General features: G+C 37.9%; 1 protein-coding gene across 2 annotated transcripts; it reads left to right on the top strand.

The window, feature by feature from the left end:
• The first annotated feature begins 32 nt into the window (after positions 1–32).
• On the top strand, positions 33–16,335 carry stpg1 (sperm-tail PG-rich repeat containing 1). Of its 2 annotated transcripts, none has more exons than XM_017715944.2 (10): positions 33–327; positions 429–697; positions 2,784–2,830; positions 3,096–3,211; positions 3,961–4,059; positions 5,765–5,947; positions 7,770–7,881; positions 10,250–10,418; positions 12,328–12,518; positions 14,232–16,335. In XM_017715944.2, exons 3-10 carry the CDS (start codon positions 2,797–2,799, stop codon positions 14,303–14,305), a joined length of 978 nt encoding a protein of 325 aa, XP_017571433.1. In that variant the 5' UTR covers positions 33–327; positions 429–697; positions 2,784–2,796; the 3' UTR covers positions 14,306–16,335. The 2 variants fall into 2 exon arrangements, with proteins under 2 accessions (XP_017571433.1, XP_017571431.1); XM_017715942.2 differs by having other exon boundaries at positions 34–327; positions 429–637.
• Positions 16,336–16,742: the final 407 nt, after the last annotated feature.

The following is a 16,742-nucleotide window of genomic DNA, read 5'->3' as shown; positions in this document are numbered from 1 at the left end:
TTGCAGTGTCAATACCGCCACTGGCCGCTGGTCGGCGCCAGAGCAGCGCGGGTTATTGACTTCGCTCAAAGCGGACCAAGAACATTTAGCCAGAGATGATAGATGAAGCCAAGAGCCGCGGTGTCAGAAGCGTTTCGGGAGCGCGGTCACGCGGTTTCGGCGTAAGGGGGCGGGGGACTCATTCCCCCCTTAAGCAGACAACAGACTCTCGGGTCTCCAGTTCACACTCGAGGGGAATTCTGCCCTTTTCACCAAACCTTAGCGACTATATGTACCCCATTGAGATTGCAGCGAAGTTATGACCGTTTTTGTAATTGTGGGGGTCCTGTGAGTATGTTCGAGCCTAAACATCATTTTCTGATGAGCTGATTTTAAGAAAAAGACGGGTTTGTTTTGTGTTTGTTTTAACCCGCTGGTCTGTCTCTCAGCACAGGCTGCTGCTGTTGCCCCGGGAGACGGGGGCGGGGCGAAGCGGCTGACGCACAACTTTTCGCCCCATTGACTTGGCTAGCCGTGCGCCATCTCGGCGAACCTGAAAGATCTTTGGTTTAGCGAGCTCGCTGCCATGGAAACGCAGCCAGTGTTGATCAGAGCGACGGCCGCAGACGAAGTTCAGCGATGATCAGAAATACGAGCGGTGAGAGGCAGAAACGGCTAACCAGGAAAGCTCGTTAACGGGCCTGAAAACGCTGGAAGAGTTTGTACAATTAAATGTTAATAATAATATTGAAAATAATAAAGTTTGAGTTAAAACCGTAGAGAATGCTTACAATAACTAATAAAGGTCGTTAGTCGTTACTATGACATTCAAGATTGTTGCTCATATGTTGTTGGGTGGTTGCTATGGTATTATACGGGATCTGTGAGCTGTGGTTGCTGTCCTGTCCAAGGTGGTTGTTAGGGTACTAGGTAGTTGCTATGATATCCTAGATTGTTGCTTATTGTCAGGTGGTTGTTATGGCATTGTAGGGTCTTCAAGGTGTTGCTGAGTGGTTTCTGTGGTATTCCAGGTGGTTGCTACATTGTTACTAGGTGGTTGTTATTATATTCAACATTGTTGTTAAGGTGTTGTTCTGTGGTTGCTGTTTGTATTGTAAGGGGTTAGTAAGGTGTGGTTAAGTGGTTGCTATGAGGTTAAGTGGTTGTTACTAGCTGGTTGCTATGATATCCTATATTGTTGCTAAGATGTTGTCGCGTGGTTGCTATGGCATGGTAGGGGCATAGTAAGCTGTGGCTAAGAGGTTGCTATGGTGTTCAAGGTTGTTGCTATGATATTGCAGATTGGTGTTAAGGTGTTGTCACATGGTTTGCTTTGATATGGAAGGACTTTGGTAAGGAGTCTCTTTTTCTCTCTCTTGTTAGGTTGTTACTAGGCAGTTGCTATGGTATCCCAGATCATTGTTAGAATGATGTTGGGTGATTGTGATGGTGTTCAAGGTGGTTGTCAGTTTGTTACTAGGTGGTTGCTATGATATCCCAGATTGTTGCTAAGGTGTTGTTAGGCTATGGTGCTGCTAAGTGGTTGCTAAGGAATCCAACGGTTGCTTCTAGGCAGCTGCTTAGATTTTTAGGTGGTTGCTAAGGTGCTGCTGTGTGGTTTCTAAGTTTTTAGTATAGTTACTGTGTTATTGTAGTGTTATCGTTGTTATTACAGTTTAATTTCTGTTATTACTGATTTAGTACTGTTTTCTTTATGTCGCTGCAGTTTCATCACTGTTATTAATTTTAATAAATAGACTTAATTATACATTGGTCCGATATAGATCTGATTATGTACGGGACTAATTTATTCATTAGACTTAAATACAAATTAAACCTAATTATGCATTAGTCCAAATTATGAATTAGATCCAATTACACATTAACATAATTATTCATAAGATCTAATTAGGAATTACATCCAATTATGAAATTTGTCAAATTTATTGATTAGACCCAATTATGAATTAGACCTAAATACACATTAGTCCAATATACATCTGATTATGCATTAGACTAATTTCTTCATTAGACCTAATTATGAATTAGGCCTAATCATATATTTGACCCAATTATGCTTAAGATGCTAAACCATGAATAAGACTCAATTATACATTGGACTAACTTATTCGTTAGTCTAAAATATGAACTGAATGACCCGATTATACATTAATTCATATTAGACCAAATCATGCACTAGACTCATTTATTCATTAGGCATTAGACCAAATAATGAATTAAGCCCAATTATACATCAGTCCAAATTAGACCCATTTATGCATTAGACCTAATTCTTAGTTATTATGAATGTTTTATCTGAGTTACCTCAAATAAAACAGTAATAACTAAAATAAAACAGAAATAACTCAGATAAAACATTCATAATTAAAAAAACAGAAATAACTCAAATAAAAAAATAATAACTAAGAATTAGGTCTAATGCATAAATGGGTCTAATTTGGACTGATGTATAATTGGACTTAATTATTACTTTTATTTGAGTTATTAGTTTTATTTGAGTTATTTCTGTTTTTTAGTTATTACTGTGTTATTTGAGTTATTGCTGTTTTATTTGAGTTATTTCTGTTTATTTGAGTTAATACAGTTTAATTTAGTTATTACTGTTTTTAATTAGTACTGTTGTCTTACTTTTTTTATTTCTTACCATTTTATTAATGTCATTACTGTCTGTAAGGAAACTACTGACACAGATAAACTGAGCTTTTATTCTCTCTCTCTCTCTCTCTCTCTCTCTCTCTTTCTCTCTCTCTCACTCTCTCTCTCTCTCCCTCTCTCTCTCACAGGGTGAAGGTGAGGATGAGTGAAACCGTTGGGAGAGGAGTGAGTGAATGTGAGTGAATCAGTGGACTGTAGTAATCCAGTCTCTGCTGTTTATAATCTCCGTAGTGTCTCTAAACTCACGGCTGAGATTTGAGTCTAATAACACTGTTAGTTTTACTGAACAAGACCAACAGCACACAGCCTGAGTATGAATGAACCCCACCTCGCTTTAAACGCTGACTAAAGTGGTAAAGGGGCAGGACTGATGGACATTCTCTGTTCATTTATGTGCACTTGTGGACGGTGTTGAGTTATTTCGTGATTCTGTCCATCAGGCGATCAACTCCGCAGCCCCTCCTCGTCCATTCCCACCAAATACCAAACAGTGGTCATCAAGAACACAGAGAGGAAAGGATTCACCTCCCAGTCAAAGCGCTTCACAAGCAGAGCGGTGAGTTTATCAGAAGCAGAACAAACCATCAATTAGACCAGCTAAACCAGTCAGATACAGGTTTACATTAGATAGAGTTATGAATTAGATCCAGTTATACAATTTGTCTAATTTATTGATTAGACCCAATTATGAATTAGACTTAATTATACATTGGTCCGATATAGATCTGATTATGCACTGGACTGATTTATTCATTAGACTTAATTACAAATTAAACCTAATTATGCATTAGTCCAAATTATGAATTAGATCCAATTACACATTAATATAATTATTCATAAGATCTAATTGGGAACTACATCTAATTATGAAATTTGTGAAATTTATTGATTAGACCCAATTATGAATTAGACCTAAATGCACATTAGTCCAATATAGATCTGATTATGCATTAGACTAATTTCTTCATTAGACCTAATTATGAATTAGGCCTAATTATATATTTGACCCAATTATGCTTAAGATGCTAAACCATGAATAAGACTCAATTATACATTGGACTAATTTATTCGTTAGTCTAAAATATGAACTGAATGACCCGATTATACATTAATTCATATTAGACCAAATCATGCATTAGACTCATTTATTCATTAGGCATTAGACCAAATAATGAATTAAGTCCAATTATACATCAGTCCATATTAGACCCATTTATGCATTAGACCTAATTCTGAAACAGACTCAGTTAAGATCCGGTTATAAATTGGGCGTAATGGAAGCTCTGATGCTGAATCTTTGTTCAGAATGAAAATCCTGGTCCTGGCTCATATCTGTCTCACACCTCTGCCGACACCTGCAGTCCATCCTTCTCCAAGAAAGGGACTGGAGGCTTTCCATCTAAGGTGAGGCTCTTCACGGCAAAATAGGTCCACGGGTCAGTCACTTCTAAGACTTTTAGAGTGACAGACTTACAGAAAAATTCATCAAATTATGTCACATAGCTATAAACAGTAGCAGCTATCTTGAAGCCTGAGTTTTATCAAGCCCCTTTGTCCATGTTTGTAGAAAGAGCTGGTTTGTAGACAGGGCCGACACAACACTTGTAGCATATTGCTGTTGTTGGAAGAAAACCTTGTCTCTCCAAAATAGTAACTTTACAGAACCTGCTTTACTTTTAATGCAAGTCAATGGAACCAAGTCATTTTAAGCCGTTTCTTTTAGTCCTTTCATCGTGAAATTTACACACAATGTAAAGGATAAACTGAAAAACGTCAAAAATGGAGATACGAAGTTTTGTTCCGACAACAGCGATATTCTAGTTGTATGTATATCTATCTCAGGAACACATAATGACCTGCAATGACAGTCCTGCAAGATTTTGCGATGTATGGTTCAAAGTACATGCCAACACACTCCAAACCAGTCTCAGCACAATCACTCCAATACCTGGTTGTCAATACAGTACTTTATACCAAAGTTGTTGTCCAAATAAATGAAATGCTTAAATTCTCACTCTATATCTGAGGTGACATACTGTAACGAGGAGCGATGAGGATGCATATGCGAAGACAAGCAAGATTTATTATGGGCAAATCCAAACCTCGGGGTCAACACAGTACAGGGTCATAGAGCCAACACGGATTGAACGGGGAAAAGACATGACGGAAAATGAACACAGGGATAAATAAACACCAAACAAACCAAACACTACAAGCCGCACATACAGTACATCAAACATCAAACAGTACAAACGAATCAAAGACCAGCAAACACAAGGGGCAATCACAGGGCTTAAATACAAACAGGGATAATGACAGATAATAGGACACAGATGGAAAACACAGGTGGTTACTATCAGGGGCGGGGTCTGAAAACAAGGGGGCAGGACCGGGAGGCAAACAACAAATGCACATGGCTGACTGGGACGGGCCACTCGTGACACATACATAACATGATCTCTCAGCAGTCTACTGGTGCTAAAAGGATAGGACGATAGATACTAAAGCCTGCAGAATTAGTATCAAGCCAAAAAACAGGCCTGGTGATAAGGTCATGAAGAACTAGAGTGCTCTTATTAAATTTGAAATAGCTTACCTAATAATATTAAATGAAACATACATATAATGTTTTATTCCCTTTCACTATAAAAATTACTATTACGGGGCACTAATAACCTGTTAGGCTAAGGTAGAATAAATTCCCCACTGCCTGTGCTGCAGGTTTCCCAGAGAGTGATGTACCATCTGAGGAAAGTTCTTAATGGTTCAGATGCGTTGTAAAGTCTGAAAATATACTTTTTTGTTTCTTATAGGCATCTATTGCAAAGTTCCAGAGACCCTCCACTAAAATGAAAGAACAACACGTTTTTTGTAAAGCACTTGGACAGCACTTGGTCTTAGATCTCATTTCTCATGTGTGGCACTTCAGAATTTAATTTTTGTTGTTTAAAGGGAAGAAACAGCCATGAACCCACACCAGCAGGAGCTCACAAATGCACGTCTGCAGCCACAACTTTCAAAACGGGAGATGAAATATTTATTACTTTCCTTAACCTGAACACTGATTGATTTTGGTTATTTTGGTTGATTATGTTGATCTCGTTTTCAGGCAGTGAGAGTCGTCCATAAACCCCAGAGAGGGATTCCAGGCCCAAACACCTACAACTTGCAGTCCTCTCTGCTCCGCCAGCATGACTTCAACAGAGGCCTTTCCAGAACCTTCCACTCACCCATCGCAGACAAAACAGGAGAAAACCTGCTCCAAAATACACCAGCGCCAAATCACTACAACGTTGGTGGTGACATTTCCACATTCCTATTCATTTAGTGGTAATTTAGTGAACAGTTTCTGGTAATACTTGTTGATATCATTGTTGACAAGCTGAAAGTTAAAATGACAGTTCGCTGAAAATAAAATGTGCAGTTTTTTACACATACTTGCCACCTTGATCTTGAAATGTAGTTTAGTCAAGACATGTTTGCTGTCTAAGGCTGTGTTCAAATCAAATCCGATTTTCAAATCTATCTGACTCGATGGTTCACACTCATTTAGCCAAGTGACTCAAATCTGTCATTAATGTAAACGAACCGGTGACCTGAAATTACCCTCATGAACACATCCTACCCAGTAATGTCATGTGAGTGAATCACTGCATCATCATCAAACAAACTAACAAGCAGAACGAGCTTCTCTGAGAAGATCATTAACTCTGATCAGCTCTCAGCTTCATTTATTAGAGCCAGACGAGGGAGAAAAAAGTGAGATGAGCTGTTTTTCCACCGTTTACAGGCTTTAACTTCTGTTTGGCGCTGCTGCCATGGTAACGCTGAATGATGGCGCATGTGCAGTGGGAAAAAAATGCATGATTTTCAATCTGAGTGTCACATTAAGGTCGCATGGCCACGAATTGGATACGTATCCAATCTAGGACCACATTTGAAAGTGGCTCAGATCGGATTTGAAAAGAACAGATTTGCCCTGAAAACATCAGATCTCCATCACATTAGGGCAAAAAAATCCGATTTGTGCCACTTCAACCTAGTAATTTGAGCATAGCCTAGATTTAGCCACTCTAGTTATATATGAATCATCAATTTGTGTTCATCAGATTTGTATCATTTTGTATTTACTGTATTTCCTCACTAAATTGTTTGGTAACACTGGTCACCAGCCCTGATCCTGGAGAGCCACACCTGCTCTACTGTATTAAAGGGTGCATATTTCAATTGTTGAGATGGAAACAAAGTTATGTTTTAATTTGAAGTGGCAGCATATTTGTAACCATTTTACTTTCTTTCTTTCTGTCACGATTGGCTCCTCCCACTCCCCCTTGTGCCTTGTGTTTACTTCCCAGTCGTCAACGTGCTTCTGTTTTGATACTTCACTGTCCTGCCCCCTTGTTTCATGACTCTGCCCCTGATTGTTTCCACCTGTTTTCCGCCTGTCCCTCATTGTCCCTGTTTGTATTTAAGCCCTGTGTTTTCCTGAGTTTCTTGTTGGTCTTTGTTTGTATGTTTATATTGGATGTTTGATCTGTTCTAAGAGTATTATTTAAATTCTGTGTTTGTTTCGTTATGTCCGTCCCTCCTGCTCTCCGTGTTGGCTCATTGAACTTGAACTGTCTTGACTATGACCCTGGATTTGCCCCGAACAAATCTTCCTTTTCTCAGCATGTGCGTCTGCTTCCTCATCGCTCCACGTTACATTTTCTTTCCTTCTTTCTCATGCTCTATTTTTGTTTTCATTTCTGTCTCATTTTTCTTTCTCCCACTCGCTTTTGATAATGGTAAAACTGTGGTGAAAGACCATCAAACTCTTCAGACTGTTGGGTTCTGTCACCACCACTATGAACAATTTTGATTTAGTAAGTTTCTCTAGAACAGAGCATTTCACACCAAACCACGCCATTTAATCCATTTAATTCCCCTCTAACTTCTTCAGAAATCCCTGATTGGACTGGATTAGATGGTAGGTAAAGGGGAGGAAGCCTTGTAGGATGTAAGTGGAAACAAAACTCTTGAGGGAAGTAGATCTCGAGGAGTAGAGTTGGTGACCACTGATCTGCTGAATGTATTTCAGAGAGCTGAGCTTAATCTGTGCTTTGCATTGGCAGGTGTCCTACAGTGGAGTGAAGGTAAATTCAGTCGTTTCTGCGAAGTCTTCATTTCTCTCCAAAAGCAGAAGGAATGCTGTTTTCACCCCCGTACTGAGAGGACCCTCTCCATGTGAGTAACATTTCATGAATTTGAGTTTCATACTGGAGATAATGTACCCACTTCAGCACTCAAGTGAAACACACTCCTCCAGGACTGAGTAACTTATTGAAAGACAGTGGAACTCCTTAGTACATTCAGCATCTGTCAGCATAGAATCTGAAGTTTGTCCGACTCTAAGGCTACATTTACACAGCAGGTAAAAGTGGCCCAAATACGATCTTTTTCTTCAAATGTGACACAGATGTGCAGTCTGAACAGCCAGATTGGAATTCATGTGACTTTTTTTACGTCAGTCCAACTCCACATTTGTCCGCTGCTGGGACTCCAACATTTAGGCGGATGTTTCTGTACAAAAACAGAAGAGACTCATCCAAACCACCCGTGTTCAAAGAGGTTTCGAACGGAATGGCCGAGTGCAGCTGGAGGAGACCAAGGCTGCAGTGTCAGAGAATAGTTTAAAGAGGACACAAACCAAAGAAGAGGCCGTGACTGAATAACATGTCCTTTTTACGGTGAACTCGAGCACACTGTGGGTGAAGAGTCCAGCTGTCAACCACTGGAACTTCGCAATCACTCCTGTGATGCTGGCAAAGATGAAACTGAAGCTCCGGGAGCGACCGGCGTTTGCTGGCCATCATGACTGTTTACCTCTGGAAAAGCTGCCATGTGATGCAATGTTCTTTTGCGCATGTGGGTTGGTTTAGGGGCTGATCTGTTCAGACTGATGCCACATACAGATCACATTTAAAAGATAATGTGAACAGCCCAACAAAAAAATCGGATTTGGTCAGAAAATCAGGTCTGGGCCACTTTTACCTGCCTAAGGCTACATTTACACAGCAGGTAAAAGTGGCTCAAATCTGATCTTTGTCATCTGTGTGTCAGTGTGAACAGCAAAAAAACATATTGAATCTGAATTCTATGTGGTACTGAAATCCGATGCGTATCTGATCTGTGGCAACGTGACATTTACATCAATCCAACGTCATAATTTCGTGCTGCTGAGACTCATAACCATTTAGGCTGATGTTTCTCTACCAAAAAAACTGAGAAAATATGTTGCAACCGCTCCATGTTCAAATGAAACAGCCAAACGCAGCAGGAGGAGACAGAGGTTGCAGCGTCAAAGAACAGTTTAAAGTATCTGAGGACATGAAACCAAGAAGTGACCGAATAACACACCCTTTTTATGGCGAACTCGAACACACTGTGGGCGATGAGCCCAGCTGTTATCCATTGAAGTTTTATAATCGCTCCTGTGATGCTTGCGAAGATGAAACTGAAAGCTCCGGGAGTGAGAGGTGTTCACTGGCCGTCATGATTGTTTACCTCTGGACGAGCCTCAAGAAGCACTGTTCTTTTTTGCGCATGCAGGTCAATTTCAGGGATCAGCTTTACCTGAATATTAGTCAGTAAAGGCGGTTTGCTCACACCATGCTTTGTAAAGTATTGCCACTGTTTACAGAGCATGTCAAGCCTTTTTCCTGTCCTTGCTTTTTGTGTATCTTGACCCTTTTGTTTGTATTTTTGTTTGTTTTTGTGCCCTTTTGGATTTGGTTGCTGTGTTTTTTGCCCTTTGGTTTTGACCCATGTTTTTGCCTTCACTATTCTCTGAATGTCCCCAGTGGTTTATGACTTTTTTCTGGCTTTGACCTGCTGACATGTTTTCTGATTATGATTTTGCATCAAACATCTTCATCTAAAACCTTGTATACCTTTATAAGTGTCTGACTCATTGTGCAGCATTACAGGTAACAAAATAATCACTAATAAACATTAAGATGTGCCTAAATAAATGCTATGTGTTTAAAATTCAATTCATATTTGGGAAAAGGAGGGACGTTTGGTTCCATATTTTACTTCACAACATTAGGTAAATGCTAGATTAAAAAATAATGTAGTTCAAATTTATGCTTGAAAAAATATGACACTGTTTTTCCTTCTGCCCCTTCCTTGGAGAAGATCACCTTGCTAGTGGCCTCCAGGTAATTAGAGATTAAGACCACTTGTCTAAAATAAGCGTCCAAAGTCAATGAAATTAAACACAAGGAATTAATAACTTGAAAAAGTTAATGACTGAACTGGAACTGAGTAAAAGTTGTTTAATTTCTTCACAAATACACATACTTGCTGCTTCAAGACGAAAAAGTTAAGCTAATTGTCCAGTAATAGCAAATACATGGGCGTAAAACGAGACTGTACGATAACATTTTGTCAAATTCAAATCATAATTAAATTCTCTTATCTTATGAGTACAAATTATGAATGTAGAGCATATGAACATGCGCTTTCCACTTATTTTAATGAGCTCAAAGTAAAAACAATTTATATAAAGGGTGTTTCTTTTTCTGTTTTCTTTCCCCTCTGTCTGCTGTAGGTCATTACAGTGTGAAGGATGCAGTGATCCAGAAGACCCCCAAAGTGCCTTTCTCCTGCTTTAAGTCCACCTCTGCCAGGATTCAGCCGCTGGTCTCCATTGAAGTTCCAGGTCCAGGAGCCTACAGCCCGTACCAAAGCCCAGAACCTGTCAGGAGAATCATTCTACCGTAAGAGTGAACCCACATTCACACACAATTATAAGGGATGCTCCTCAACCCGATCATGTCCATTACTGAAATAACCAATGTCTTTTGGTCCACATGTTCTTTGAGCCTAAACATGGAGAAAACAATTCAGTTTGATCACATTATATGACTAAAAAGTGAGGTAACTGAATTTATTGTGTAACATTAATGCTTAAAGGGTCTATATATATCACGTGTTAGAGACAAAGAGTTTGATGCACTGCATCAACATTGCTAAAGTTACCGTCAAACATATCGTTCACTCCTCAGTTGGTTTTGTGGTCATAAAAATCAACGTATTCACCTAGTATATCCACTTATTCAGCCCACCCACCCACTCATTTAGCCCCACCCACTCACACTGAAGTTACAAGGAGTGTTTCTGCACAGACTGCTTTCTGAATGAGGTGCAGCCAATCAGAATACAGCTTATCAACACATATCATTCTCAAAGGCAATGCAACTCAAACAACTTGCTTTAATTCTAAGGGATAAACAGGGGTTGTGTAAAAATGAATTGGGACTGTTTTTGTACATAAAACCACAAATGTAACAAAAAGTAAAGGTATGATAACTGTAGGATATGGGCCCTATATTTGATATTTGATAGCATGGGACTGCTAGAAAACCCAAATATGATGGTGAATAAAAGTATAAAAATGGCATAAATCTAAAAAAATCAAAAGATTGTTGTTAGATGTTCATCCAAGATGTAAAAATTCTCATCACTTTAGACCAAACAAAACAAGTTCCTAAACATTTTTCCTCATCATACTGCATTTAGTTTTTGGACATAAATTTGTACATTTTTATTGGGCTGGATTCAGCAGCCTGCATCATGGTAACTGAGATGCAGAGGAAAATATGGTGTACAGTACTGTGCAAAAGTTTATTTAAATAACTGTTTATTTAATTTCCAGTCAAAGCAGCCATCAAGCACAAATTATCCATATTATAGCATCAGGAAACATATGTAACAGAAATTCACACATAGGCTTCAACAGAAAGATATATTATAATTTTGTTGCAGTATTCACTGTCACTCTTTACCTTTATTCCAGCTTCCATTCTTCTCAGGAGACTCAGTTTCAGTTTCTCTAATAAACCTGCAGGGATGTTTTCCACACCTCCAAAGTTCAGTCTTAGAAGCTGGTTGATGATTTTCTGAAGTAATCAAACCCATTCAGTGGTGTTGAGGTCTGGACTCTGGGGTGGTCAGTACTTCATTCAGCTTCTTTGTTTGATGTGTCCATCTCCTTTTCTCAGAGGTACTTCTTGAACAGCTACACATCCTTTCAGACCCATAGCGCTCATGTTCTCACAGTGGAAGGATGGACAGAAACACCTGTCAATGTTTTCAAATCTGAAGCAGCTTGATGTTCTCCTCTCTCTCTCAGATATGAAGGCTTTAAGTGCTGTTTATCTGATGGGGAGCAGTGTTGGTGTCAACCAGGTCTTCCAGGTAGTTGTTAGGAGTTTTTTAAAACTCTAGTTTTAGAATTTTTTTTGCTTATTTTCTTTTACATTGTCCTTCCTTAAGCAAGTGGATTATCTTATATCTAAACTCCTCAAAAACATCTCCTGAAAATTGAATAATTTGTACTTGATGGCTTTTTTGACTGGAACGTAAATAAACGATGGGTGGTCTTTGACATTTGCACAGTTCAAAGTCATTGAATCCAATGCTGGTTGCTTGTGACTGACACTTTCACAACAAAACACATTGAGGAATAACAAACAAGGCACTTTAGCCCCAACTATAGATGACATGAGAACAAAAATGAAGTGGTTTACTTTTATTTACAATATATTTGCACCACCATTGCATCTTCACATGATCTTTTAGGATGAGTTAATGTGAACTCATGGGTGGAGTACCTGTTTGTTTCAGGAGGAGGCATTATCTAGGAATTTCAGCTCCTGCTCTAATCCCCCCTAAAGACCCCCCACTGCCTGGCCCGGGGCAGTACAACATTGTGAACTATGATGGACCACCCAAACACCTGATGGCCAGCGCTGCATTTGTATCTGGAACAAGCAGGTGGACTCAGGAGACCAGAGGACAGGGGGTACCTGGACCAGGTAATATTATGCCACCTCTCTCTCTCTCCACCTCAACATGCTTCCACTGTCAGAGAGTGAGAGGACTAATCTGCAAATCTCCACAGGTTTAAATATGATATATGACCCTCATGATTACAGTACTGTTCAAAAGTATTCAATCAGGTTTTTCAATAAGGTAAAACCAATTTTATTGCATAGAAATATTTAAAAAGATTCCAATATTATTCTTGTACTCTACAGATTCAGAGGTCTTCACTAATGAGAATTAAGTTCTAATGAAATTAACATTCAGAATTAATTTTTAAGGAAATCATTAACCAGAATGAAGCTATGAAATTGGCATCAAAAGTTAAGCTCTGATAAAATTAATATCTAGAATAAAGTTTTGAATAAAATGAATATCATAATGAAATTCTCAATTAACATCCAAAAAGTTCTAATAATATTAATACAGGGAAAATGTCATATTTCAAATCTTGAAGCTAGGAGGAAGATAACTTCTCAAAATGTACTGTAAATAGATAATTACAGTATATTACTTATCATTTAATACTTATTTAAGCATACATTTCAGTGTCTTTATAAGACATATTTGTTTATAATATCTAGATGTATGTTGTGTCATTAATCATTGGATATAAATGACAGAAAAATAATAATTTGATGAGTCACTTCAAATATTTGAATAGGCTACCTAACAGACCTCCTTCACTCTTAAAAAAGATGGTGCTTCAAGGGTTCTTTACTAAAGAAAATGGTTCTATATAGTACCATGAACACCCCTTTACATGTTTAAAGGGTTCTTTGCACCATGAAAAGGTTTTTCAGATTGGTGGAGAATGTACTGTAGATGTGTAAATGTGCTTTTTGAAAAAGGTTCTATATAACAAAAATGTTCTTCTATTGTTATGGTGTCAAGCTCATAACAATTGAAGAACCCTTTTGGTGCTATATAGGACCCATTTATAGCACATTCATACACATTTTTGCTCCACTCGAAGAACCCATTCATGATGCAGAGAACTTTCTAGAACCATTTTCTTTACTAAAGAATCCTTGAAGTATAGTCTTATTTAAAAGCGTACTATTATATTATGCTATTATGTTCTATTGTGATAATAAAAGAATGCCAATATAACTGTCAAAATGAAAAACATGATCAACCTGTCTTCAGCACCTAATCTACAGTCCTAAAAAGATGGTTCTTCGAGGGTTCTTTAGTAAGGAAAATGGTTCTATAAAGAACCATGAACACTTAATGAGCCCTTTGCATGACTAAAGGGTCTCTTTTCATCTTGAAAGCATTCTTCAGGTTGATGGAGAATGTGCTGAAGATGGTCCTATATAGAACCTTTTTGAAAAGGGTTGTATAGCACCGAAAAAAGCATTCTTCTACTGTTACAAGCTTGATAGCATAACAAAATGGGTACTCTACAGAACCCTTTTCAAAAAGTTCTACAGCATAAAACCATTTACAGCACATTCTGAAAAACACTTTCATGATGGAAAGAACTCTTTAATTGTGTTTATGGTTCTATATAGAACAATTTTCTTTACAAAAAATGCTTTAAGAGCCATCTTTTTATGAGTGTATATTAAATACATTTGATTTTATTTATGAGGAATCTAAACACATGTTTGTCTCTATTGGCTTCTTTGTGTTTTACATGATACTGTGTGCATTATACAAAACTCCTGCTCTGTTTAAATGATCTCTCTTTTCTGTTCTAGGCTCCTATGAACCAAATGCGCTCACAAAGCATTCATTTTTATACAATCATGGCCAAACATGGATACCAGCCTAGAGCACTGATGATCACCAACATTAAAGCACTTCAGGAAATGTCTGTGAGGACATTTTTAATCAACATTTCTGTAACACACAGTCCTATATTAGGATTTTTCCTTTTACCTAGTTTTTTTATATTATTTCTTGTTGAAATCATGCCTATGGTATAAAAATAGCATCCAGGAAAGGACAGTATTTGACTCTATGGTGCATAGTATCATCAAAATCTTGTGTTGTGTTGTGACCACAAAAAGTTAAGTATGTAGTATGCATAGTGGTCAACACAGCAAGTCATAGGTCAACAGAAACACTGCTGGCTTCTCTGGGTTGGAGCTCATCTGAAATGGACTGAGCCAACAATTCAGAATGCAAATAATGGGTGTCATGTTCTCCAGGCCAAAAAAGAAAAGGACCATCCAGATTGTTACCAGCATAAAGTTCGAAAGCCATCGTGTTTCATGGTATGAGGGGGTATTAGTGGGTAAAACTGTGAAAGCACTACTGACTGATATCTGCACATTTTGGAGTAACAGATGCTGCCATTTAGACGCCATCTTTTTCAGGAACATTCATGGTTATTTCAGCATGACAACAAGCCACGTTCCACATATGTTACAAGAGCAGGGCTGCGTAATCAGAGAATGCGCGTGCCAGACTGGCAGGAAGTTTCAAAACTGGATTAATGGGTGTCTTCAGTTCCCTAACAGACAACGTATTGATGAAAGGAAAGACGACGTAACACAGCAGTAAACATGCTTCTGTCCCAATGTGTTGCAGGCACCAAGTTTGGAATTAGAAAATATTTACAGCTTAAATTGAATTTAATAATTATTAATAAATAATTACTGCTTTTAATTAACATTTCCCATGCTGTCATCACTGTTTGGGAATTCGCTCTTGGCGGAACAAAACCATGTATTTCAGTTGTCGTTTTTCAGTTTTTTATATAATTTGAAAATGTCTGTTGCCCTTTACATTTTCTGTAAATTTTGTCATGAATGAACCAAAAGATACAACCCAAAAGGACTTGGAAAAAAGTCTAGTTCCATTGACTTACATTAGAAGTCAAGTACGTTTTTAACTTCTCTTGTAAACTTATTTTGAAGACACGAAGGTTTGTTCCGACAACAGCAAATTGAGGTTTGTATTATTAAGTGTGTAGAGGAAAGTTTATATGGTGAGTGCTTTTATTTGGTATATTTGCCAGGTCTCACGCAATACAGAAGGTATAAGAGGGAAAATATTACAGAAAGAAGGGTAAAGAAAAAGACACTGAATGTCAAAAGTGGGAATGGCTACTGTAATCCTTAAGATTAATTGTCGTGCCCCAATGAATAAGCTTGCACATATAGCCTTAGCCACTGATCATATTTCAGTATTTGTGTGCATGAAAGTTTGTCTGTTTAGCTCCCACACAAGTCATGCATATTATAAAAGCATTTAAAACAGCAAGGTCGTTCTGAAACAGATCTCAGGTTTATTGCAGAGGTTAACTGAACTGAATCCACTTTCCTGAAAGCGCTGTGGTGCTAAAATGGTCTGAGCTATCAGAAAGAGCAAATTGACTTTCAGTAGAATGAGAAACTCACTCTTGTCAAAATACCCCAATTTATAATGTGTTGTTATATTAAATGATGCTTGTCTAGTTTGTTTTGTAAGAGATCACATTGTTAGGACAGGAATGATGTCAATTTTGCCACATCAATTTAGTCCAACTCAGTAACATAGCATTTTAAACTGGAAACTCAACTTCATAAAGATCACTTTTGTTTTCAGTTTTTTTAGTGTTAAGTGGGCTTATCAGCGCTAAAGCCTGTACAACCTAGCAACAGTTGCTACGAAGAAATACACTTGTGTAGTTGCACTACCATTCAAAAGTTTGGATCATTTGACATGTTATTTTTGTTATCTTATATTCAGTAATAACTTATGCAATGTAGATCCAAGTATTAGAGACTGGAAACCAAAATGTAGTTTATATGCTGTATTTAATGTTTCAGTCATTTTGGGAACATTGAGAAGTTCACAATAAATGATACACTGTAATTATCGATTTATATTCATTTATTGTCATGTTATCTGCCTCCAGATTTCGTCAATAGTTTTCAAAGATGAGTCATTTTGGATGATGATTTCACTATAATCTCACTATGGATATTAATCATAAATTCATTATTTTAATTTTATTATAACATTATTCTGGATATGAATTCTATATCTAGATAATAATTTTATTAGAAATTTATTCTAAATATTCTATTAGAACTTCATTCTGGACAATAGATTTGTGTGAGGAAGACTCTCCAGACTGATTAGAATCCATAATCCCGTTTAATCCAAAAACACAAAAACCAGAGTCAGAGTCAAAAACAGTCCAAAGGTCAAAACACTAGAAAAATCCAAAACGAGCAAAAGCGCCAAAGGGAGGTCCAGAAGCAGAGTCAAAGAGTACA

The sequence above is a fragment of the Pygocentrus nattereri genome, chromosome 11 (genome assembly GCF_015220715.1).
Source record: "Pygocentrus nattereri isolate fPygNat1 chromosome 11, fPygNat1.pri, whole genome shotgun sequence".
Lineage (NCBI taxonomy): Eukaryota > Metazoa > Chordata > Actinopteri > Characiformes > Serrasalmidae > Pygocentrus > Pygocentrus nattereri.
Note: the sequence above shows the minus strand (reverse complement) of the source record. Positions and strands in the feature narration are given on the sequence as shown.